Source organism: Camelus dromedarius, chromosome 12 (assembly GCF_036321535.1).
Source record: "Camelus dromedarius isolate mCamDro1 chromosome 12, mCamDro1.pat, whole genome shotgun sequence".
In the NCBI taxonomy this organism is placed as follows: Eukaryota; Metazoa; Chordata; class Mammalia; order Artiodactyla; family Camelidae; genus Camelus; species Camelus dromedarius.
The window spans coordinates 29,487,165-29,512,962 of record NC_087447.1 but is presented as its reverse complement, the minus strand read 5'-3'; the positions used below and the strand labels follow the sequence as shown (position 1 = coordinate 29,512,962).

The 25,798-nt window shown below is 37.8% G+C and overlaps 1 protein-coding gene across 3 annotated transcripts in view; it reads left to right on the top strand.

Annotated features, from left to right (window-relative positions):
* Nucleotides 1-21,997, top strand: part of BBOX1 (gamma-butyrobetaine hydroxylase 1) — a 54,990-nt gene extending 32,993 nt beyond the window's left edge. For all 3 annotated transcript variants that reach the window (XM_031459861.2, XM_011000226.3, XM_011000219.3), the window contains 4 exons: nt 9,188-9,293; nt 14,111-14,307; nt 19,922-20,088; nt 21,420-21,997. In XM_031459861.2, the coding sequence (XP_031315721.1) occupies nt 9,188-9,293; nt 14,111-14,307; nt 19,922-20,088; nt 21,420-21,580 (631 nt within the window). In that variant the 3' untranslated portion in view covers nt 21,581-21,997. The remainder of the gene's footprint in view (nt 1-9,187; nt 9,294-14,110; nt 14,308-19,921; nt 20,089-21,419) is intronic.
* The last annotated feature ends 3,801 nt before the right edge of the window (nt 21,998-25,798 follow it).

Sequence of the window (25,798 nt, the reverse complement as noted above, 5' to 3'; positions counted from 1 at the left end):
AGGGAATCATCTGACAGGATCATGTGGAAAATTCTCCAACTAAACCATAATGACAGCACCAGAATATTCATTGCCTTCCCTGCTATTAAATTCAAATCATAGCCAACTGTTTCTGCAGAAGGAAAATGACAATTGGCAAAGAATCAGATAACTTGTCACAAAAGAAGATAAAGTTTATATTTGACTCTTTCACACTAATGAGCTAAACTAGCCTCCAGTTCTTGTTCTGATGAAATAAATTAAGCACAATTTCCCTCCCACCCCCCAAAAAACTATTAAATATGCTTAATATGGAATTCTTATAGTTGTGTGTGTGTGTGTGTGTGTGCGTGCAATGTACTGCATTCTAGCTTTTTTATAATGAAGGCTTTTGGACTTTGGAGCAAATTGCTATAACTTTTTTTCTTTATGTTTTTAGAGGTACTTGTTATCTTTCCATCATTACCTATCTTCATTTTTATTATTGGGATTATAAATATAATAATATTATTATATTTATTATTATTATTAACCTTTAAAACTAAATTTCCAAAAAAAAAAAAACCAATTCTCATGGTAGAATATGATAGAGACAGAAAAATCACATAAACCAAATGTATAACTCAATGAATTACTATAAGGAAACACACTTAAATACCATCCAGAACAAGAAATGGAACATAGCCAGCCACCCCGTAGTCTACCCACAAGCCCCAAGCAATTGCAAACCTCTTTTCTCCCCACGTGTAATGGCTCTCCTGAATTTTCTGGCATTCACTACCTTATTTTTCCTATTTAAAGTATTATCACCCCACTGTACCTCCTTGAGCACTACAGTTTGGTTTCCCAACTTTTTAGTTTTTTGTTACTTTTCCCCTTACCCACAACTAGCTCTATTGGTAAATATAAATGTATTAATCAGCACGAATGCTGTCAACTATTTCTATTCACTTCAGTTGTCTGAGCCCATTCTCTTGTAAATTCCTCAGGAAAAACTCATGGGAACAATATTCTCTGAATTCTTGCATATTGAAAACAACTTAAGACCTTTATACTTGAAAATCAGCTTGGCTAAATGTAAAATTCTTGGTTCACAACATCTCTAACATGTCGCTATAGTTTTATTGGTAATCCAATTTTCTTTTCCTTGTAAGTAATTTGATATTTTTATCTAGATTCCCAAAAGGGTTTTTTTTTTTTTTTCTTTAAAGACTTGAAATTTTATAGCCTTGGTGTTGGCTGTTTTGGGGCAAATTTTTCGGGGAGTATATGGGTTGATCTTTCAAAGTACAGTTTCAAATCCTTTTTTTTTTTTTTTCTTATTTCAAGGGGTTTTTTTTTGAAATGTAGTTTTTAGCATTTGTTCTGTTCTTTACTTTGGGTTTCTTCTTTTGAGCACCCCTGTTATGTATATATTAAATCTTCTTTGCCTATCCTCTTAATTTGTTACTTTCTCTCAAATCTTTCTGTCTTTTCCTTTTTTGACATTTAAATTTTTCTCCCTTTTATCCTTACTGATCTAAAAGCATTATTTGTTATGCTTATTTGATCTTGCATTCCTTCTAATTTAGTCTTCATTTTTAATGATTTTTTTTTCTTTCCTAAATGTATCACCCATTTTTGAGTTTCTAACTCTGATGTAAGTTATTCTTTCATATGTTGTATCAAAGTCTTCTGGATTCATTAGAACCAGCTATAAATAGAAAATAGAAGTTAGAAACAAAATATTTTTTGTCTTTTAGGGGAATATCCGTCTGGCAGGTGTGGTCTATAGGTGTGCTGTTTTACCATTCATTCTTTCTCTCTTTTTTAAAATAACTATGAGACTAAACCTGAATCATTTTTATGTTACTAAGTGTTACGTAAAATTTGTTTTCTTAACTGTCAAGGGGAGATATGACTCAGAAGCCTTTTGTAACTTATGGGTTTAAGCTATATTTCAAACCTATGACTAATAATGTTGTAAGACCTCCTAGGTCTTCTCTTCACTTTCACCTACGTCTTCTTTCTTCCTGGCCCCTGTAATGCTTGATGTGGGGTCTTTTTCTCAGAAGGAAGCTTTATCATGGAACGGAGTCTGTCCGGTGAGGTTTTAGAGTTCATGGGGCCCAGACCATTCTGATCCCTTGCCACAGGCAGATCTCTTGTACTCAGCTATACTGGAAGGTGAAAATCCCCTCCCAGAGTTAACAGCCATCCTCAAATTGCCTTCCTATATGGTCCAGTGAATATCTGTCGGTGATGTGGAATTTTTCACATCCCCCAGGTACCTAGTTGCTCCCCTCTGCTTCCTCCTACACAGTTGCTGGTACCACGTATTATGGCTTTAGAAGGTCCATCTCTATACTCACTCATTCTGTGGGTTCGTGGAAACATCTTGTCACTTAATTTTGCTTAGATATTGCCCCTGAGTTTTTGAGTTTGCACTCTAGATGTCTTGCAGGGAGAATTCAGTGAGATTAAAACTATGTCACCACCCTCGTTCCAGAATCCTCCTTGTTGACGTCATATCTTTATGTCTTATGGAGATTTCCATATTAGTTCAGTGAATTGAGTAAGAGCAACAGTAGATATACGAAAGATTACCTTTTTCTTGTTTGTGTTTAGGGATATTAATGGCATAATCTTTTTTTTTTTTTCATTTTCAGGAATAAATGCAATATAAACATATGTCCACAGTACAAGTAGGACTGAAACGTTAATGACGTTTTAAAGCACAACCCTAGCAGTTTCCCCTAGAAATAAGTCAACAACAACCATGATTGGTGGCTAAAGCATTCGTGAATTATATATACCTAAAATATATAGCTTAGGCTAGGATTAAAGTTAATAGACACTCAGGAAAATAATGCAATTTACTATCCTAGAGTCCATGTCATCATTCAACAAACATTTTTGGCAGTGACTTAAGCGCCATGAGATAAAGAATGTTGGAACTCAGTTCCCTGATGTAATGAGATGTTTTGGTAAGACTTTACAGGACTATGAGGGAAGCAGAAATTTGAAGAGAAACAAGAATAGCCACAGAGTAAATCCTCCTCAGTTCAGCCCAGATTCACCATCTCTCATGTCCTCTGATAAACCATATTCTCTCCCTCCACTGGGCCTTCTCACAAGCTATTTTTTGGCCTGCAATGACCTTTACCCTTCTATGTAAATCCTACTCAGTCTTCGGGTGTTCACTTGATCATCACTTCTTTATTCTCATAATACCCTGAACATTAGCTTTGGAAGATAAATCACCACAATGTGTCTTTCCCAGAGGCTGTAAGTTCCATGAGGTACAAGTACCATATCTATTCTATTCACTCCCGCATCTTCAGTTCCTGGCCCATGGTATGTGTCTAATAAATGATAATGGAAAAATAAATCTCAGGAGCTCTGGTGAGTGACCGCACCTGGGAAGTCATATGTGGCAGTGTCATGATTGTAGTTAGAAATAATATGCAACGTGATGTTCCTTTAGATGGTTAATTATCCAATTTTTTTTTTGTTTATTTTAGCTAGGAGAGTGTTTTTCACGTTAAAATGCAAAGACTGAAAAAAAGATATGAACATTATGTTTTTGATCCAATAAGATAAGTAATGATTTCAAAAGAAGGCATTCTTCCATATCTGACAAGAAGACTTTGCAGCAGGTCAGCATTGGAGGCTGTAGCTGCTGGTGACAGTGAATCGAGGGTGCATGTTTAGAACACCGTTTCATATGAGTAGTAGTACTTCAAAAATGAAAAAGAGTATAAATAAATTCAGCATCATTTTCCAAATGTGAGCCATGAGCCAAAAGAGCATAAAATTTATCACTATGGGTTCAAAGAACAAATCTAGCAAAAACAAATTTAAGCATTCCATGAATACTGATTCAAATTTGTCACAAAATACTATTAATATCATGAAATGCCGTGGTATGTAAGATTGGCCATCTAGATTAGAATGAATCTAGTAAATCAGCTTCCTAAACAATTCCATGAAATACTCTCTTAAAGTCATGATTTTAATGTACAGGAGCTTTTGACAAAACTCAAAAGGGAAAGTTCTAACAATTAAAATTTAAGAATGACATGAATAGCTCAGTGGAAATACTTAGGTTTGCTTAATAACATCTTTGGCAAAAGCAGTATTATTTGTACATTTACAATTACCTGCCCCAGTACAATACCAAGGAAGTCTACTCCATTAAATTAAGATGCTCGACTGAGCCTGCCTCTTCAGCTTCAGAACAATCTGGTCCAGCACCTCTGCTTCGTCATGACATTTCTTGATAATCTGCTTGAGTTGTTACCTTACTTACAACCTAAGAATAGGTCTTAATGAGAGGTGCCTATAAGTACACCCTAATCTCATCAAGGGCCCACAGTGGGCTTTTAAAAAATGCTTCCTACACAGACCAGTGAATCATGTTTGCATTTATTTCTGTTGTGTTTTATTGGAGATTTGGATTCAAGAGGGATAAGTGAAAGCTTAGAGTCATAGACAACCAGCAGCAGCCTTCCTGGCATGATTCATTTCTATAAGGAGGTAAAAAGGTAGATCAAATGACATTTCTAAGATTTTCCCAGACTTATGCTATAACTATTAAGAGAATGTTTTACGATTGGAACAGGCAAACTCCTTTCCTGGGATGTATCATTACGTGTGATCATAGACTTTTAGGCTATACATCCCATACCGTGCCTAAGACACTTTAGGGCTGAAAAATGTTTATCATTCCCTGCCAGTTAGCTCAGAGGGCTGGAGAACTGCTCTGATGAAGCCAAGTCACAAGCCCCATCCCTGTAGAAGCCAGTTAGTGTCAAAGAAAAGATCTGTTCTCTGGCTAAAGCTTGCACCTCGAATCTGAGCCAGCTCTTGACCACAGCAAAACTCAGTTAGTTTACCCCTGATCATAGGCGGAACCAGGAAAAAGAACATAGGTGGATCAATGCACAACCAGCATCATTCTTGGAAAGAAAATCTAAATAAGTCATTTCCTCCTGACGGTGTCAACAGCATCATCTTCTTAGAAGATGTTATACATTCTACAACTTGATGAAATCACCTTTTTTGTACCCTAAATCCCTTCCTACATGTTGATTATTCTTGGAATGCTGAAGTTGACAATCGTCTGAATCTGTATTGTGGATGGGCCATGGAGTGACACAAAGAGAACATATATTTCTTGGCTACAGTCGTGACAATATAGTGGATCATCTAACTTATACTTGAAATGAGTTGCAGCAGGCTATATATACCCTCTCCTCCTTTCACTAAGCCTCTTTTCAGTTCATGGCCACCTATGGAGGGCTCTTAAATCTTCAATGAAAGATATACAGTCTTTCTACCCTAAATTTAAATGAGGAAAAAAAAAAAAACACACACACAGAGCAAAATAGCTAGTTTCATCCTCAAATCCCAGAGGACAAGGAAGAAACCCTACCTTTCCCTTTCAGATTTCTCTGCCTAAAATGCATCTCCCAGGAATTCGCATTTCTCCTTCCCTTATTTTGATCAGATTTCTGTGAAAAATTGCGGCTTTTTCTAGAGCACTTTCAAAAGCATCATTTCTGGCATGATATTCTCCTGCCCCCAGTGCTTATATCCTTGCCTTGTTTTATTTGTAGCACTTATCTCTTATATAAGATTTGGTAATTACTTGTGTGTTTGTCCTTTTTGTTCCCTGCTATATTTCTAATGCTAAAACAATATCTTGAATAGAACAGGTGTTCAATTAACAAATAGACATTTTAACAGCAATAAAATGGCATGAATATATAGTGACTTTTTTTTTGAGCCAGCTTTGTTTTATTTTGAGACATGGCTTCCTTCCAATTACCCCTTGCCTCAATATTCCAAGGGAAAAGCCTTACAAAATCTGAATAATTGTTGCTTTTCTTGCCACAGAGTTGCAAGTAATCTCTAGTTCTTTTTTTAATTAACTTTTAAAAATGTGTAAGTCAAGCTATTTTTTTGGTAATGAGGGTAAAAGTAACATAACATAAAATTTTAAATTTTTAAGTATTCAATTCTGTGTAATTTAGCACATTGACAATGTTGTGAAACCATTATCTCTAATTTTAAGACATTTTTATCGATACTATTATTTTTTTAAACTAATTATTCATCTTAGAATGATAGAAAACTAATCTATTACATTGCACAACGGTAAATAAAGGAGAGAATTAAGCATTTATCTCATCATCCCTATGTAAGCTATTATATGGAGTAACCAAATAGTAGATGAGGGAAAGTGGATCTTTTTAAAAATATTCCAACTGATAAATTAAAAAGAAATTATTTATTTGGCATTTCACTATTTGGAATTCCCAAAGAATTAGCGGACCAAGCCACTGAGCATGAACAAGTACAAGTAGCACCAAAAAATAAAAAAAGACATCTAGATATTCTGTGCCTTGTAATAAAAGAACATAATGACATCTATAGTTTTGCCAAAGAGAGAAAAAAGAATTTGTCTGAGCTTCTGCATTTAGCTTACATTTTTTTAGGAAAAAACAGAGGACGGGAGAATATGTTAAACTACATTATGAGTATATTACCAGCAAAGTTCAGACTCTGAGGAACTCTATTGGCCAAATTGTGATAATAATAGGCTGGAAAATAACCATATAGACTAAGAGACTTAAAAGACATAACAACTTTTTCATGTGCAAGATTAAATGTAGTGCCTAAGGATATGCACATTCAGGAATAAAAATATAAGGAAGTGATAAATGTAGAAGTTATGGTCATGGCTACTCTAGAGAAGAGAGAAAGGAACCGTGACTGGGACAGGGCATATGTTTGAGCTTAAAGTTATATTTCTTGATCTGAGTAAAGTTACAAGAGTATAATTAAAAATTCATTAAGTTCCCCCTAAGATCAGGAATAAGACAAGAATGCTGTTTTCACTGCTGCTGTTCTACAGTATACTGGAAGTTTCAGCAAGAGCCATTAGGCAAAGAATAGAAAAAAGGGCATCCAAAAGAGAAAGGAAGAAGTAAACCTATTCCCTAACGGCATGACTGTATATGTAGAAAACCCAATAGAATGCATACAAAAGGGCTACTAGAGCTAATAAATAAATTCAGCAAAGTTGTAGGATACAAAGTTTATGCACAAAAATCAGTTGTGTTTATGTATATCAGCAATGAACCATCTGAAAAGGAAATTAAGAAAACAATTTCATTTACCATAGCATCTAGAAAAATAAAATACCTAGGGTTAACTTTAACCAAGGAGGTAAAAGACTTGTAAAAGAAAAACTACAAAACATTGCTGAAAGAAACTAAAGAGGGTCTAATAATGGAAGGACCTCCTATATTCATGGATTGTAAACCACACTATTGTTAAAGATGGCAATACTACCTAAAGTGGGCTACAGAGTCAGTACAATCCTTGCCAAAATTCCAATGGTCTTTTTGCACAAATGGAAAAGCCAATCCTCAAATGTACACATATATGTGTGTGTGTGTGTGTGCGTATAATGCAAGGAGCTCTAAGTAGTGCAAACAATATTGAAAAATAACAAGGTTGGAGGACTCACATTTCCCGATTTCAAAACTTACTGCAGATCTACAGGAATCAAAATATCATGGTACTGGGATAAGGATAGACATATAGATTAATAGAGTACAATTGAAAGTCTAGAAATAAATTCCATACATCTATAGCTGATTATTTTTATTCAATGGGGAAAGAACAGTCTCTTCAACAAGTAGTACTGGGACAACTGTATACACAAATGGACCCCCTTCCTCACACCATTTGCTTAAAAAAAAACTCAAAATGGGTTGATTATAGAGCTAAAATCATTAAACTAGGGGGCAAGTATTCATGACCTTGAATTGGGCAATGGATTCATGCATATAACATCAAAACAACAAATAGAAGTTAATTGGACTTCATCAAAATTAAAACCTTTTGAACATCAAAGGACATCCCAAGAAAATGAAAATCAACCCTACAGAAGGGGCAAAAATATTTGCAAATCGTTTATCTAAGAGTCTAGTGTAGGATATATAAAGAACTCTTACAACTTAACAGAAAAAGATAATCTAATTTTAAAATGGCAAAATACCTGAATACATTTTTTAGAGGAGATATACAAACAGCCAACAAACACATGAAAGATTACTCAACATCATTAGTCATTAGGATATTACAAATCAAAACCATGAGCTACCACTTCACATCCACTAAGATGGCTATAATAATTAAAAAAAAAAAAAAAGACAAGAAGTGTAGAGAGAGTGTGGAGAAATTGGAACCCTCACACATTGCTGGTGAGAATGTAAAATGGTTCAGCTGCTGTGGAAAATAATTTGATGATTCCTTAAAAAGTTAAAGATAAAATTATGATATAATCCCATAATTCCACTCTTAGGGATTACCCCCCCCCCCGCAAAATTGAAAACAGTTACTCAAATAAATGCATGTTCATGAACATGTTTGCATGATCATACTAGTACTACTCACAATAACCAAAGGGTAGAAACAGCACAGGTATCCCCCAAAAGATGAATGGATAAACACACTGTGGTATATCCATACAATAGAATATTATTCAACCATAAAAAGAATGAAGTACTGATACATGCTACAACACGGTTGGATCTCAAAAAAATTATGTTAAGTGAAAGAAGCCAGACACAAGAAGTCATGTATGATTCCATTTACATCAAATATTCAAAAATAGGTAAATCCATAGAGACAGAAAGCAGATCGGTGTTTGCCAGGGACTGGGAAGAGGGCAGAATGGGAAGAAACTGCTTACTGGGTAAGAGGTTTTAGTTTGGAATGATGGAAATGTTTTGAAACTAGCTAGATAGAGGTGTTGGTTACTAATGCTGTAAGTGTTCTAATTGCCACTGAATTGTTCATTTTAAAATAGTTCATTTTATGTTAGGTAAATTTTGCCTCAATAAATCATTTTTTTCAAATGCATTAAGCTACCAAAAAACATAACCTACAATCCCATATACACCTCTTTATAAACTCTGTAGGAGAGACTAACGTGTAAACGTATTCTTTTTTGGAGAGGAGACGAGAAACGAGGGGATGCTGATTCTGAAATAGTTACTTTGGGCAAAGAAAGGTCAGCCTCCTTTCCTGGCTCATAGTAATTATTTTATAAAATGAAGTTTCCATTTCCCCCATGTCTCAAGTTCATGCTAACACATTTCCTCTGGCTTAGGGACAGCCTGTTACAACATATGTTTCTTGTATTTTACAGACATACTTGGCAAGTGCAAGATAAACTTGATGCAAACAACGTGGCTTACACAACTGGGAAGCTAAGCTTCCACACTGATTATCCAGCCCTCCATCACCCACCTGGGGTAAGGTGAGCCTCGACATATTTTCCATGAGGCAGGCCAAGAACCAATATCCTCCTCAATTTTGAGCCTAGAAGATTATATGTTTCACTAGCTAATTTGTCATGGAGCTCTTTCTCCAAACACAATCCAAGCTCACAAAATCTCTGTGCTTAAATCCTGAACAGCGTCCCAAGGGATAGAAGATTTCCATGTTGGTTTTTTTTTTTTTTTAACATTTCTTTGTTTCTCCCTGGAAATAACTATTGGTGCTTTTCGCTTTGCTAAGACATTTTACCATAGCAGTACATTTTGAGGTCTTTTTGTACATTTACTGTTCTCAAGAGAGTTAAAAGAGAAAATGAAACCAGGGAACACAATGTAGAGTTTTTCCCAAAAGTCACGTGGCCATCATTCATATCAGTTAGCTATTGCTGAAAACACACACACACACACACACACACACACACACACTATAACTTAACAACTTAAAAGAACAACCATTTACTTAGCTCATGTTTTTATGATTTGGGCTACGTTCAGCTGGGTAGTTCTGCTGCTTCTGAGTCTGCTAGGGACTGGCTGACCCCGGTGGTGCCTGAGATGACTTGTCCCTGCTCCATTTGATCTGTCATCCTCTCCCTGCACCCTCACCCCTGGTTAGCCCGTTAATGCACACAGAAGGTGGCAGAGTTTCCAAAGGGCAAGCCAAACTGTACGAGGTCTCTTGAGACCTAGGCTAGTCATCAGCACAGTGTCGCCTCTGCCTTGTTTTATTGGTCAAAGCAGGTCATAAGTTTAGCCCAGATTCAAGGTGTGAGGAAGTGGAGGCCACCTTTTATGGGAGAAGCTGCAAAGATGTACTACAAAGGAGTGGGAATACAAGGAGCAAAATAACCTTGGCTGCTTCTGGAAAGCATTTGCTCGCCCATCTATCAGATCCTTCATCAAGGAGGGAGATGTTCACCACAGAGCCACAAATCTTCCCACTACAGTTTTACAAAAGTATCATTTTGCTAAACTAAGAAATAAATGATGAGGAAACTACCTTTGAAAAGATATTTCCCCCCCTATTTTTAGAGCTAATGGGATGAAATGAAATACACACACAGAAATCTGTATCGTCAAGGGTAAATGAAAGTGAAAATTTGGGGTTGTTCTCTAGCTAATGAAGGTAAAATGCGGGAAAATCAAAATTCATCTTTTTTTTTTTTTCCATCACATTTTCTCTGTACCTTTGCTGTTACCCGTTGTCCTCACCAGTATTAACTAAGCTAAGCTAGTATTTGACTTCACATGTTTCAAATTATTTTGTTGATTATAAAACACCACGTAATTTCTCAAAACTAAATGACGACAGTGAATGACCCCCAACAGTCACCCTTTTGGGTGGGGATTGAGGGGAAGGCACACAATGTGATTTGTTTTAAATCTGGGCCAGAAATTTTCTAAAACCTTGGAGGTTGAAAGCCAAACTAATCAACTCAGTTCATCTGCAGAGGACAGGTTGGAGAAGTTAAATGGAATAAAGTTTTTAAAATCAGACTAGAGAACTAAAGATCCTATTTGAATTTTTAAATTATCTGCTTTTTAAAATGAGTTTAGTTTTTATTTCTCTGTTAAAATTGAAAGCCTATGGAAGAGCAATTAAATGACTTCATAAATATTCCTGAAGTAAAGTATAAAGCTTGACATTCTCAGCATTTTATATTCTTTTTCTTTTGCATTTTATATTCTTTCAAAGCATTTTTACTTCTGTTACTTTATTTGATCCCTCTTAGCATTCCCTTGAGGTAGATAGGAGTGCTCTTGTCTTTTTATGTTAAATGAAGAAATGGTTCCTGGCATGCTTAAATCCTTCCACAGGGTGACATCTGAGTAATAGGGAACTTGAACTTGGAAATCAGCCTCCATCTAGTTTTTTCACCACACTATCCTGATCTTGAGTTGGACTTTCTAATTCCCATAATTTCTATATCATGTTGATTATTTATAGACATTGTCATACACTACAAACTCTTGAAATACAGGAATTGAATCTTATACTTCCGTACATGTCAAGGCTTAAACCAGCTCCTTGCATGTAATAGAGATTTAATAAATATGCCAAAGAGAGGTTAAAAATGCCACAAAATTGTACCAATCTCCACCAGCAAATGAAATATCTGAAGCTAAATGACCTGATAGGAGATTTTTAAATAAAAGATGATTCCTGAAATGTCTAGTTTCTGGTAAAAGAATGATTTAAATGTAGGCACCTGCTTGTGCTATTGTTCAGGTTTCCATTTTGAATGGTTCAGGGGTTTTTGAACCAATGTTTGAGCTCTTTTATAACAAACAGGATAAGTCAATGTTATTTTCAGTACAGATGAAATGATCTGGATAATGAGTTACCTGTTGAGAGTTCAGTTTGATCAATTTCAATCACGTGGGCCAGGGAGAAGGAGCCACATCTTTAATGAAACACAGATGCTGCTTCGTCCCCTGTCTTTGGGCCAAAAGTCACCTGCTGCCATGAAGTAACATTTAGAAAGAAAAGATTTTTGGTTCTGAATGACTTACATGACATGAAACTGCGTTTTGTACACACCAGGCACATATTTACCTTTGAATTCACAATGAAAGTGTTGTCTGGCCCCATTGCCTTTCTCCTTTCAGAAGATGGCATTAAAATGCAAATATACGAAAGAAGATTATTAGTTGGCCTCGCCATATGTAAAAGACATCAGCTGACCCTTTTTAAAGATTTATATTTGAAATATTCTGTGACTTCATTATGGCAAAGTCTACAAGGATTTTAAAGACACTCAGATTCTCCCAAAGACAAAGTTATGCTATTGCTTTGCTTTCTTGGAGTTTGGGAGACTTGAAATTGATACTTTCACTTCATCTTCTTTTGAATCGTGCTGCTTCACCCCTCCTTGTCCTGGTGATGTGATGACTTTTTGCAATGACTTGATCAGCTTATGCACGTGTTTTTTTTTTTCAAGCTTAAAAAAAAATGGCATCAACTTAAGGACTGAACCATTATTCATTTAGCTCAGCTCTCTCCTAACATCAGAAAATAAGGTGTCATCAACCTGAAATGGAAGGTTTGGTTTACAAAACACATATACACACACACCACAGAATACTGAATTAGTAAGAGTCCTGTGAAGGGATTTCTCCCTTTATAGGAAAGGAACTTGCTCTATGAGGATTTTGAAGCAAATAGGCCAAGGTCTGAATATTGGCTTTGCCATGTATTAGCAGAGTTCCTACCAGCTGGCCAGTTTTTACACCTCTGAGTCTCAGTTTCTTCATTTATAAAATGGAGATGAAAGTAGAAATTCTAAGTACTGCTGTGAAGAGTGAATAAATGTGCATTATACCATCATAATGTAAGAACAAGTATGTACAAGACTTTAAATATTGAGAAATTTTGTGTGGTTTGGGACGGAGGCAGGATTTGTGTTCTAGATCTACACTGTGAATTATGGTAGTCACGAGCCACCTATAACTGTTTAAGTTTTAATTAAAATTAAGATTAAGTGAAGCTTAAAATTTAGTTCCTCAGTCACACTAACCACATTTCAAGTGCACAATAGACAAATGGGACTAGGGACTATTGCATTGGGCAGCGTGGAAGAACATTTCCATCACAGCAGACAATTCTAGTGGACAGCACTGCTCTAGCCATCTATGGAGATAACCAAGCTAAATGAGTATTTTCCCCTCTTATCTTAACATGCCTGTAGTCTGAGTACTTGATCATATTTGCCTCTTCTTTTCTACAAGAACTGTCAGACATTGGTTTGTATTTTTATTTTACTCAATAAGAATGAAATTTTCACAGCTAAATAGTGTTAGTCTCTTTAAGCAGAAAATCACAGTCTAAATTTAGGTATTCAAAATCATCCACTCATGCTGACTTACCAAAAGGAGTCACATCACCAAAGAAAACTAACCAACTCCATTCAAAAGAATATTGTTTAAAATATTATTTATTACACTTTGCTTTCCAAAATGAAATGATGTTAAACATTTCCCCTTGAATCTTAGTAAAAGTAACTATTAACTTACTATCCTTTTGGTTTCTCATTCCCAATATTTCTTGGGTTTATTCATCCTCGTAGCCCCCTCCTGCCTCATTTCCTTATCATTACACTTGAACTATTGCATTAGACTCTCACAGTTACTCTCTCACTAGTTCCCCCCTTCAAAAAAATTTATCTCTGTTGACACCACTGGACTAATAATTTTCAACTCAGTCTTGACTACATTACTTCCAGACTCAAAATCCTTTAATGATTCCCCTCTGTGCACAAGACAGTTCAATTTCTTTCATCTGACATTTAAGAGCCTCCACGATGAGGTACTGAATTACCTTTCCAACTGGATCTACTATTCCCAGTTGTAACCCTCTATTGCAGCCAAAATTTTGGATGCCCAGCGAAGGGTGAATTTTAGCATGCCCATCAACACGGCCACCTGGTTTGCTCTCTCCATTCTCTTCTCCATATTCAAAATCTTATCCATCCTCCTTTGCCCAAATTAAACCCTATCTTCTCTGTAAAGCCAGCATGAAGCGCTCACTCTCTACTACTCTTATGATCTGTGGCTTCTGTTTACTAATGAATATTAGCTCCCTGTATCCCTGTCTTCAATTTTAATGATATTTGAACTATAAAATATTGATTACAGGCAACTTTTTCTCCCTAACTTCTTTCTCTGTTGACACAAAAGATACATATAAAAAAGAAATCATTTTAATGCATTTACCTCTATGAATCTTCCTTTAACATAGTGTCAAAAATGTAAGTGTGTACCATTTTAAAAGACATTTCTATTTCTTTTTATAGGTTCAGCTTCTGCACTGCATAAAGCAGACAGTCACTGGGGGTGATTCCGAAATTGTAGACGGATTTAACGTATGCCGAAAGCTCAAGGAAAAAAATCCTCAGGCGTTCCAGATTCTGTCCTCTACCTTCGTGGACTTTACAGACATTGGAGTGGATTACTGCGATTTCTCTGTACAATCCAAACACAAAATTATAGAGTAAGTACTGTTTGTAAATTTCTCATAGCCATAACAATTGACAGTGAAAGCTTCATTTACCTAAATCTTAAGCAGCAGAATGCTTCAATTAACTCCAGAGTTTTACTTTTTAAGAACTGCTTAATTCAATTCTAGAGTGGAAGAGAAGCAAAGAACTATTTCACCATTTAAAAAAAAAAATCTTTATCAACTTCTATGAAATCTCTGTTCTTAATCAATATTTAAAAAAAGTAAGATTTCATGTATACTTCATTTTTAAAATATAAGTTCTGTATAGTGATAATCAGTGTGATTGTACTGGTCAGGACACTTTCAGGAGTGAAAGAATATAACTCAAATTAGGTAGATCCAGCAGTTTAAAAATATCATCTGAGATTGATGTCTTTTTTCCCTTCACCTCTTAGACCACGTATCCTCTGTGCTGGCTTTGTTTTCAAAGATAATCATAGAAGCTCCAAGTTTTTATTTTTCTTAGAGTTGGTCATCATAACACAGAGAAGCCACTTATTTCCCAACAGCTACAACAAAGATGTAGACTCACTGCCCAGCTTGTGTCCAAGTCTATCCTTGAAGCATCACCACGGCCAAGAAGTCAGAGAATTCTGACTGGCCATTCCTAAATCACATGTTCATCTCAGGAGTGAAGTCAGCCTCACCTGAACCACAAGATCTGAGAATGAAATAGTGATGTCTCCCCGGATTGATCCCCCCAAATCATGTTCCCTACACAGAACACTTTGTGTATCTTTTCATTTAACATTATTTTGTAATAATTTTTCAAGGATCTACAAAGGCCACAAATGTAACCTCCTATTTGAGAATTATCCTACATTGTGCTTCTAGGACATGTTTTATTTAATCCAACATCAGCTAATGAATTTTGGGATGTTTCCAATTTTAGAATAGAGTGTGTATTCTTCTTTTAGGAGAAATAACCAAATAATATGAAAAAAAACCACATTTAATAAATAATCAAATCCCCAGTATACTAACTCAGCTTTCTTTATATACACTTATGATCTTTATTTATTTATTCAACAAATATTTATTGAGGCCAGTCACCCTTCTTGGTGCTTGGGTTACGGCAGTGGACAAAACAAAGATTCCTGGCCTCACGTAGCTAACTTCCTAATGGGGGAGGGGAGAATTAGGAATTTTAAAATAAATGAGTAACTTGTAATGAATGTTAAAACATTTTAAGTGCTTAAGAAAAAAAGAAAAGTAAGGCAGGATAAGGGAATCTGTAGAGCCAAAGACTTAGGGAGGATGAAATTTCTATCGTTAAATAGTGTGTCAAGGATAGGCTTTACTGAGTAGGTAACATTTGCACAAAAACCTAAAGGAATGAGGGATTTTTGCCCAGAAGATGAACAGTTTCCAGAATCATCTAGAGCCAAGATCCTAAGATGACCCTAAGAAGATACCCCGTGTGTGTTCCAGGGACAGCAACGAGGCCAGTGTGGAGCAGGGAGGAGGTCAGATGGGGATAAGTTCACCTTGAGCCATGTTAGCCATTGTAAGAATATTAGCTTTCCTTTTCAGTGAAATAGGGACCTTGAGCAAAATTTTGACCAAAAGAGAGACATCTATATTTATATAAATGTGTTTACATTTAAAATGGATCACCCTGGCTGCTGTGCTGAATGTAGCTCAGGAGAACAAGGGCAGAAGCAGGAAGACCAGCCAGGAAGCTACTCCAGGGCTGCAGGTTAGAGAGGAGGGGGCTTGACCAGGAGTGGTCCGAGCAGTGATGGCAGCAGTGTGCATAAGTGTCCGCTTGAGAATATACTGCTATATTTTGCATATCAATTCAGTATGTTTTCCTGACAGATTGAATGAAGGGCATGAGGGAAAGACAGATAGACATCAAAGATAGATTCTAGTTCAGAACCGCATCCTCTGAGAGGTCAGTCATCGAGGTGGGAGAGAGAAGAAGCAACTCTTGAGATTCCTAGTCTTAACACGACAGTTTTTAACTTTTTAAAAGTTATCTTAAAAGCCCATAATAAATTACCATGTTGTTGTAACACAATAGGATTGTAGATTCCACAAGGCTAGTGAATACAGGCAAAAAAAAAAAAAAAAAAATACAACTTAGCTAGTGAGTGAGAGTAACCGAATATCTACCATCTGAATCATGATTAGGCTTTGTTATTTTTTGCAGTAAAATTCCAGAGTTTGGCCATTATCAAGGTCCCAGGGATATCCCTAGAGAATATCAAGTGGTTAACATTAATTCACTTGAAAATATATTTTTAACAACAGGAGATGAAACAAAGAGGGTTTTCAGTTAACCAAGGTCCTCTGTCTCCTGAGTGTTTGGGTTAATTTTCCTCTGGTTAAATCTTTTAACTCTTTCGAAATGCTTATGTCCTATCTAGTACAAAAAAAACCCTTGGAGGCTGCTGAGAGAGCTAAGTATAATGCAGAACAATAAAAAATAAACAAAGAAACAAGGACAAAAATAATCATAGTGAAATTAAGCTAACTTACGGCATCCTGATGGTTACAAATTCAGTCACATGAACACAACTCCTGTTGCCTGTGCGCTCTTGGTCAAGTGACTTGTGCTTGCTAAGTAGGCCACCAAAAGGAGTAATAGTGCCAATAAAAAACAAAAGGAGCCCTAATAATACCTGCTACATACAATTACAGTGGGGATGACTGTCCCGGTGCCTGGCTCAGAAAGGGCAGAGTAAATTTTAGCGAGCTATCCTTTTCATAGTCCAACACACTTATTGGTAATAGATTTTAGTATTGGCTCTGAGTTTCTAAAGACCAAAACAAGGAGAGACCGTCATCAACTTGCAAGATTCAAAATCCTTCTAAAATCAGAAATACACTTTTCCCGCAGGTCCTCATGAGATGTGATGGTGGGCCAGACCGTAGCGATATCCCCACAGCAAATTCACATCGCATCTCTCAGTGAGACATCACTTTGTACGCAATGAGGAGTCTCCACAGCGCCCTGATCCTCTGATCGCAGGAGACGCACGACCCTTTCATTGGGTTCTCCGTTGGCATCACTAACGATGTTTTGGTTTTGCTGGTTTGCACTCAACACGTTGCTGGTTTATGTGTAAATGCTGGTTCTTTATGCACAGCTAATACATAGCTGATTACTCCTCACCTTGGGGGCTCTTTACCCTTCCTCAGCATGCAATCCTGCATCAGGACCCTCCTTTCATCCTGTTTTTTGCCCACAGAATATCCCACTTAATAAGGTTCAATTTAGCATTTTAGGTTGATTCTCAAGATGCCAGCCATCCATCTCCTCTAACATGCTCCAGTCCTCAGAATGACGTCTTCTCTAGCCCTCAGAACTAACTTCACTCTCCAGTTCCCCTCAGGTCACTGCTGAGAATGCGAAATAATGAATTTGGGTCTTATTTTCTCGGAGAAAAAGTAAACACCAGGGGGAAAAAGACACAGACTGTGATACACACACACACACAAACACACACACACACAGAAACTGATTCTTTTTGCCCGCGTATGTGAGCTCTCAGAAATGAGAGCATAATACAGTGTACTGTGAGACACACAATTCTGATTTCATGAGATCAATGAATCATGAAGTTCCTTTCACTGGTATGTGATCCACACAGAGACTCTAAAAGAGAGAGCTGTAACTAGCATAGCCATCACCGTGCGGGAATCAGGGTGTTAGTGAAAAAAGAAACAGGTCACCAGAGGGGCTGGGATAGAAGAACCCCCAGGAAGTTTCAAAGTCATGACATCCTTGTCAGCAACACGGAGCATGGCGCAAAGTGTGTCATTGTTATACGTACAGAACATAAAAGAGGGGGTGAGGTGGGGAGGTGGGTTGGGAGCAGCTGGGCTGGTATTTTGAAGATAAAAGGCAAAATGTCCTCAGCAGCTGTGAAAGGGTCTGAAACCAGCAGGATGGGTGCTAACAGCGCAGTTGAAAGGCCAAGAGCTGCCCTTCGTGCCACTCAGACCTGGAGGTCTGCAGTCTCTTGTGCCGACTGACCTTTTCCTTAATTCTTCGTTCGTGAAGCCACAAGCTGCAGGCCACAGAGCGTTCTTCATCTATGTGGAGAAGGTGGGGTGACAGGGGAGGGCACTGCGCCACCTTTTCAGTCCTATTTGTATTTTTATCAATGTATACAAATTCAAGTTCTAAGAGTCTAAGAGCCTTTTTTGAAAACCTGTTTCCTTCTTACACTTCCTTTCCCTGTGTCGATTCAGTAGGTAATTTTCGGTTACTATTCAGTAGGCAAAGAGTTGCTGCCGATCACCATTTCTTAGAATTGATCATTGTACTTGCCACTGACCCAAAGGATTGACTATTAATCCAAGGCACAAAGCACAGGACCCTGATCGCCATAATTTTTTAACTACGGACAACTGCATCCTTCCTCCTGTAACCTGACTTGTTGATAATGGTTCATTCTGTGCAAACGGCCAGCTAAGTGTAATCGAGACCCCAAATCACTGTCACCAAGCCCTGGAACATGTGACAGTTTGTCTGGTTTGACCCATCATGCCGGGATCCACTCAGCTGTTGGCTCACGTTACCACCTCCTAAGCTGGTCCAGCAATAGTTTTTGGCACTTTGTCATCATCCTCATTTGGCCCACCTTCAGTTTTTATCCACCTAAAGAAAAGGTAAATTTGGTTGATGCTTTAGAACTGGCTGAAAGCCCACCTTCCCAATAAGCTAAAACGATTTTTTTTCTCTTCCTTTTATCTCTGTGACTAGACAATACTCATGCCCTGCTAATCATAACCAGCAAACTTAAATTCAGAAATAATACTATCATTTCTCACCTTGAAAACAGTGTTATGGTACATTGTCATAAACATGAATCGTATTCAAAGAAAGAATATCGAAATCACAGTATTAGGATCTCCTGAGGTTCTAAAAATACCTTGGTACTCTCACAAGGTACTGAAAAAAATATAAAAAGGTACATATGCAACAGATATTAACTGTCCATGTCCTGTTATGTCCAGGCTCTGTGTTAAGTGCTGGGAATACAACATTAAAGGAGGGACAGTATCAGTCTTCTAGAAGCCTATACACAAAGATACTTAGAGAAAGAGCCAAAGAATGTGCCTCAAGCTAGAACCTTCTTTTCTCTGTGCCTCAGTTTCCCCATTTGTAACCCAGGGATTTCAAGTATATTTCAAACTTAAAAAAAAAAGATCTTTCTTCTCAATGATGCGCCAATAAAATCATATCTAAAACCCCAATAGATGAAACATATAAAGCGACTAACCTATGAACTTATAACATATTTTAATATGTAAAAGCTACTGTTTTTAAAGAATGAAGAATGAATTCATTTTCTTAAAGAAACAAAAAACTTTGAACTGGAATTTCTGAATAACATTCATTTTAAATTAAGTTGAATCATTCTGGAACTTACGTAGTAAGATGTTGAAAAATACTTGCTAAATGAATAGATGAAAAAAAAAAAACAAGTTACTACATTATGCCACAGATAACCTTAATATCTTCTGTGCATGCATTTGGATTCTTTAATATTGTATTTCAGAAACACGTTCCAAGATGCAATGACCCTTACAAAGGTGAATGGATACTTTATGACTTCCATATTTTATTTTTCTCTCTTCAAAAAAATAGATTAGACGATAAAGGCCAAGTGGTTCGCATCAACTTCAACAATGCAACCAGAGACACGATATTTGATGTACCTATTGAGAAAGTTCAGCCTTTTTACGCTGCCCTGAAGGAGTTTGTTGACCTCATGAACTGTAAAGAATTCAAGTTGACTTTCAAGATGAATCCAGGTCAGTGAACACATTTTCTCAAACAACTGGGAGAATGGGTTTTCTTCAACCTTAACCATCTAGCGCACTGTCTAGAGCAGGTTTTCTCAAACATGGTATCTGGGACACTTACAGCAGACGCCTGGCCCCTAGCCTTGCTATAAGCTGACTCTCCACACTTTCAAACAGTGATTTGTGATAAGCTCCTAGGCAATCCTGAAACAGACCAGAATATAATAATCTCCAGCCTAAAGAATAAATATTGAAAGACAAGCTACAGGCCAAATACAATCTCATGTCTGAGATGAAGACTAACTACTTATATTTTCCATTTTGATAGCCAGTCAATACAAACTGAAGCTTGTACTTAACTTTTCTCTGTCTTGGTAAACAAATAAAATTGGCCCTATGATTCTCCCTCTAAAGCACATGAGTAATGTTTACCCATCATGCGTATCTGATCTGGCAAGCATAGTGCTACCTGAAATAGACGTGCCTGGGGTATTCCAGCCACCTGGATAAAGGAGCAGAAAGCATTGTGCTTTGTTTTTTATTAATCTGGACCACCTCTACTCAATGAAGTGACATCAGACTTGAGGCTTTTGAAATCTAAAATAATAAGCGTAATTTCTCCCTGCTGCTGACTGGGCCACATGGAAGATACTTTTCACTTGTAATTATTTTTGAATTGATCTTTGGCATCATAAAGTAATACTAGAAATCTCCACCAGGTGGCCACACCAGGTTGATGTGAAGAGCAGTACCACATAAAATGGAAATAGCACGGTAGAAAAGTAGCCCCCAAAACAGGGTCGGAATCCAAGGTTCCCCCGTGGAGGCAGCATATCTTCTGACAGCTGCTTCCACCTCCCAGAGCTTCTGCTTCCTTGTGTGTGAAAAAATGAAATAATGCTCTCTTTTCAGGATCCTTATGAGGCTTAGAAATAATGTACACAAAATGCTAGGAACATAAAAGACAAACCACGAATGGTACTATCCTTAGAATTATTTGAAGCTGCTAAACTAGAAATAAACACTTCCAAGTAAGAGGTAAATCACAATCAGAAAGAGCAATTCAAACGTGTTGCACAGACATAATATTTTAAGTCAGAAGGATAAACATGTCTACGGGGGCCTGCTGGGTTATGGCCAAAGGTTTAAATGGCAAAAGGTCTAATGCAGTGCGCATCCAGTGGCCTGATTTGTGTGGAAACTCAAAAGTACAGTTTTATGTAAAGAAATCAGTATACTGTTTCTTGATGTGAACCAAGCATGAAGTGCTGCTTTGCATTTTACACTTTCGAGCTCTGCCAATCATGACTGGATTCATGCTGAGAAACCCTTTTGTCTAGGGGACGTGATTACCTTTGATAACTGGCGCTTACTTCACGGCCGTCGCAGCTACGAAGCAGGAACCGAGATATCCCGCCATCTGGAAGGGGCTTATGCAGACTGGGATGTGGTCATGTCGAGGCTCCGGATCTTAAAAGAGCGTGTCCAGAAGAGAAAGTGAACCTCTCCCGTCTCTACTTTCAGTAAGATTCCAATGAGGGTATTTTGTAAGACATGCAAGGTTATTGTGTCTTCAGAGGCCACGAGCCATGTCATTTATGTGTTAATTTCTTTAACATTGAACACGTCCTCTTTCTCACAAGAGTTCTCTTTCCTTTGTAATCGTGCACAGTGCCAGCTTGTTTGATGTTGTAGCCGTGTTCTCTCTCTTCCAAATAAAGCAGCTCTCCTCTTCCATTGCATGTATGATCTAATTTTTCTTGCCCATATGTGAGAGTCTCCAGAAGGCCCACAAATAGTTTTGTATCAAGAAAAATCTTTCTTCAAATAAGCTCTCTTTTAAATAAAGCTTTTGTTTCAAATAAAGCTTGTGTTTCAAATAAAACTTGTCTCAAATAAAGCGTGTTTCTGCTCTGTTGCCTACAGGGTCTCATTTTTTATGGCTGCACATGACTGTCTTTAGCAGGCTTGGGAAAAGTCTTCATATTTTCAAAATCTCTTTTATTCACTTTTATTATAGAATTCTATTACTCAAATTTCCAGACTTCACCACCTGGTGATCTCAACATTTCCTTTGGTACCTAAATTATGGCACCACATCCAACAATATGGCAAATTAAGAGAAAATGTAGTCCCCTCTAAGTCTCTCTTGCCCCAAATAAATCCTCCTAAGAACTGCCAGCATAGCTCACACCTGTCCGTGACTCAGTTCTCCTCATTCCTTGCCTTCGATTATTAACTAGAAAAGGAAGAACCAAGATGTACGTGATACTTGTAAATGGACACGATGTCTGTTAATCTCTGGACAGCTTCACCTGTGGTCTTGGCTTCTTCTATGAGCACCTCATCCCCATTGGTGGAACACAGGTGTCACCACCAACCATGCAAGTCCCTTTCCTGCTGCATCCAGTCTCTTCCATACCCCACTGCTAAGGGGAGCCTCGGTGTTACCATTGGCTGAAATCTCGTAGTACATGAATTTTAAGTCCGTATATTTTGGGACCTCACCAAGCCTCCTACTGTGAAAGTCTCAATCACCACCACCACCGTACAGCTCTACCTGCCTTAAGCCCGAGTGGAAACACTACTGCCATTCATGTGTCAATTTTTCTTCAAACTCACGTTGTGCCTATGGCACTGGGAATCTGGATCAAAAGTGCCTTAAGCCCATGCCAGCACACCCCTCTGTTTTCTGAACCCTGGTATGAACTCCACCTCGCCAGCCCAGACTCCTCTTTCCCTTGTAACCCTGCCCTTCCTGGGGCCTTCATTGTCCTCTCCCATCATCAGGTCTTGACTGGGGCTACTACACATCTTTGATTCCTCTAAACTTCAAAAGGTATGGGTTGGGTTCTCAATCCCATCTCTCCTAAGAGACTCCTAGAATGAAAACAGGTATGTTCAACAAAGTTATGGCCCAGTTCGAAGAGGCAGCATTCAATACCTAAAAACACATACGCTTTTGGAATAACTCTAGCTCCATCCATTTTCAACACGTAAACCCAGGTTCTTGCGACGCTAAAAAGTGACATGATACTTTTATTCATTCAACAGATATTTAATCACACACCTGTTATACATCAGGCACCCTGCTGGACTAAGGTTGTAGAGGAACTCAAGATCTGCCTGCTTAGAATCTGGTAGGGGAACAGGTAAGGATACAGATGATGATGTGTTATGTTAACAGAATGGTTCATAGGAAAGCAGGTAAGACTGGAGAGGATTCATGAAAGCTACAGTCTGAATTGAATGAGGGTTAGTAGTAGTTCTCCTGGCAAAGATGGGAAGATGACTTTCCAAGTCAAAGAGCACAAGAGGCACAGAGAATTGAGAGTGAACACAGCACATGTGCTGATGTACAAGTGAAAGATAGTAGGACGCAGCAGTGGTGTGAACCCTGGGATTGGATGCCTAGGTACAAATTGTAATAGTGATAATCAGGTAGCTGCATGCCTTTGGACAAATAGCTTCTGCTTTTAAGCCTCAGATTTCTATCTATACATGAGACTAATAACAGTTCTTATTTCATTAAATTTTTACAAGACTTAAGTGAACATTCATGTAGAACAGTGTTTTTCCAAACTTCTCAGATGATCAGTCGTGTGTGTGTGTGTTTATTACAACTTCCCAGACTCACTCCCTAAAGATTATGATTCAATATGTCTGGGCTGAGAGCCAGGAACTGTATTTTCAGCAAAGATCCCAGGTGATATGCATCACTGGAGAAGTCTGGAAAACATTAATGTAAAGCATTTAGCATAATTCCTAGCTGAGGGTAAGTATTCAATAGATGTTAACTATTATTAGTTATAATAGCAGAGGTTGTAGAGGTAGAGGGTAGATAAGGATGAGAAGAGATTATATGATGCCAAAGACAGAGAGGGGGATGACGTCATGAAATGTCGAACTGTATGTTGCACTAAAGAGTTGATATTTTATCTTGAAAGCAATGAGGAGCCATTTAAAGGTTTTTAAATAATAAAGTGCCTTGATCAGATATTCACTTTTTAAGGATCCATCTGGCTACATTGTGGAGGAGATTGTAAATGAGCAAAGCTAGAAGCTATAAATCCACTTATAAGGTTATAAATCTACTTACTGCAGGAAGCCAGAGGAGAGATTAAGAGAGATTGAATTAGAACACAGGGAGACAGTATGGAGAGACACTTACAAGGCTAAATCTAGAGAACTTGATGACTCACTCACTGCATGTAAAGAATGAGGGTGATGACCAGGCGGCCTCCTGGGTTTCTAGTTAAGAGAAACAGATTAATAGTGAATCCATGCACAAGAAGGGAAGCCACAAGAGCAGGCGCAACCTTGTGGACAAGAAAATGAATCCAGTTTTGAACAGACTGAACTTGAATTGCCCTCGAGCTAGTGCATTTGGCAGTTGAGTCTTCATATACATACAGCTCAGGACACAAACCTGGACTGGAGATCGGCATTTGGAAAATATATAGATGATGGATGAAATCATTACTTGTTTTCCTGGAGACAATTAGTGATCGTGACCCAGGTTACAAACCTCATGGTATGATGATAAACTAATGACACTGGCCTAGTTTGTGGAATCAGTTGCACTCTGAACATAAAGGAGCAGTGGTGGCTTATGCTCAAAATCAGCTAGACCTCTCCAGTGCCCTATGGACTAGCTGTTTCCTTCTTCACTGAAAAGATTATTTCTGCCCTGGAAAGGAGGGACAGAGGGATTGGATGCTGTTGCAACAATTTCTGAAGTGTTATATAGGACATGACATATTATGGGCTACAGCAGCTGGTGCTGACTGAAGATGATTAGATTTCCTGGATATAAAGATTTGACTGTCCCCCAAACTCATAATAGATCTGATGTAACTTGGATTAGAATTTACCCCTATTTGGCAGTCTGGACTCTAACTGTCTGTTCTATTTCTCTGATTTGACTTGCAGGATATTAGCTTCTTGGCTGGTTAAGCGGAATAACTCCACAGGTCACCAGAACGACATGTCACAAGGTATCTTTGTTGGTCTCTATTTCTCCCCCAACAGACTATTAAAAGGTGAATACATAAATGAACTTCAGTCAAGGGAATTTATGCAAGAAGAGGAAATCCATGGAAAAACTGAGTGACACTGAGGCTAATTTCTCTGTTTAGGGATTGAAACTAAGAAATAGGAGACATTTTATAAGCAAAACTATGCTTTTATCTTAAATATCATTTTAAGGATAGATTTGAACTGAAACTTCTTGCAGTGAAAATGTGATTTGTTTGGACATAATGGATTAAGGCAGAGCTCAGTGTCTCTGCACATATTTTTCCAACCATCTGGACTGCTCCTCCCTGTCACCTGGGAAACTCATTTTCCTCCTTCAAAATCAAGTGTAAGTTTTACCTCTCCTGTGACTCCTTCCCTGGCTCTCCCTGTCAGGCTTAGCACCTTTTCCTCTGCTCCCACTGAGCTTTACATAAACATTTGGATATTCATCCATTTATTCTAGCAACATTCGTGAGCACCTACTATGTGCCAGACACAATTCAGGACACTGATAACTCAGTGGTGAGCAGGACAGGTGTAAGGGTCCTCATAGGGCTAATAGTCTAGTGGTAATATCGGGCACTGATCGAATCATCATGGAAATAAATAATTACAAATTGTGCTAAATGATAAAGATGAAAAATCTGAGAAACTACAAGGGCATACAATTAGAGGCTAGGACTAATTTGAGGGAGGAGGG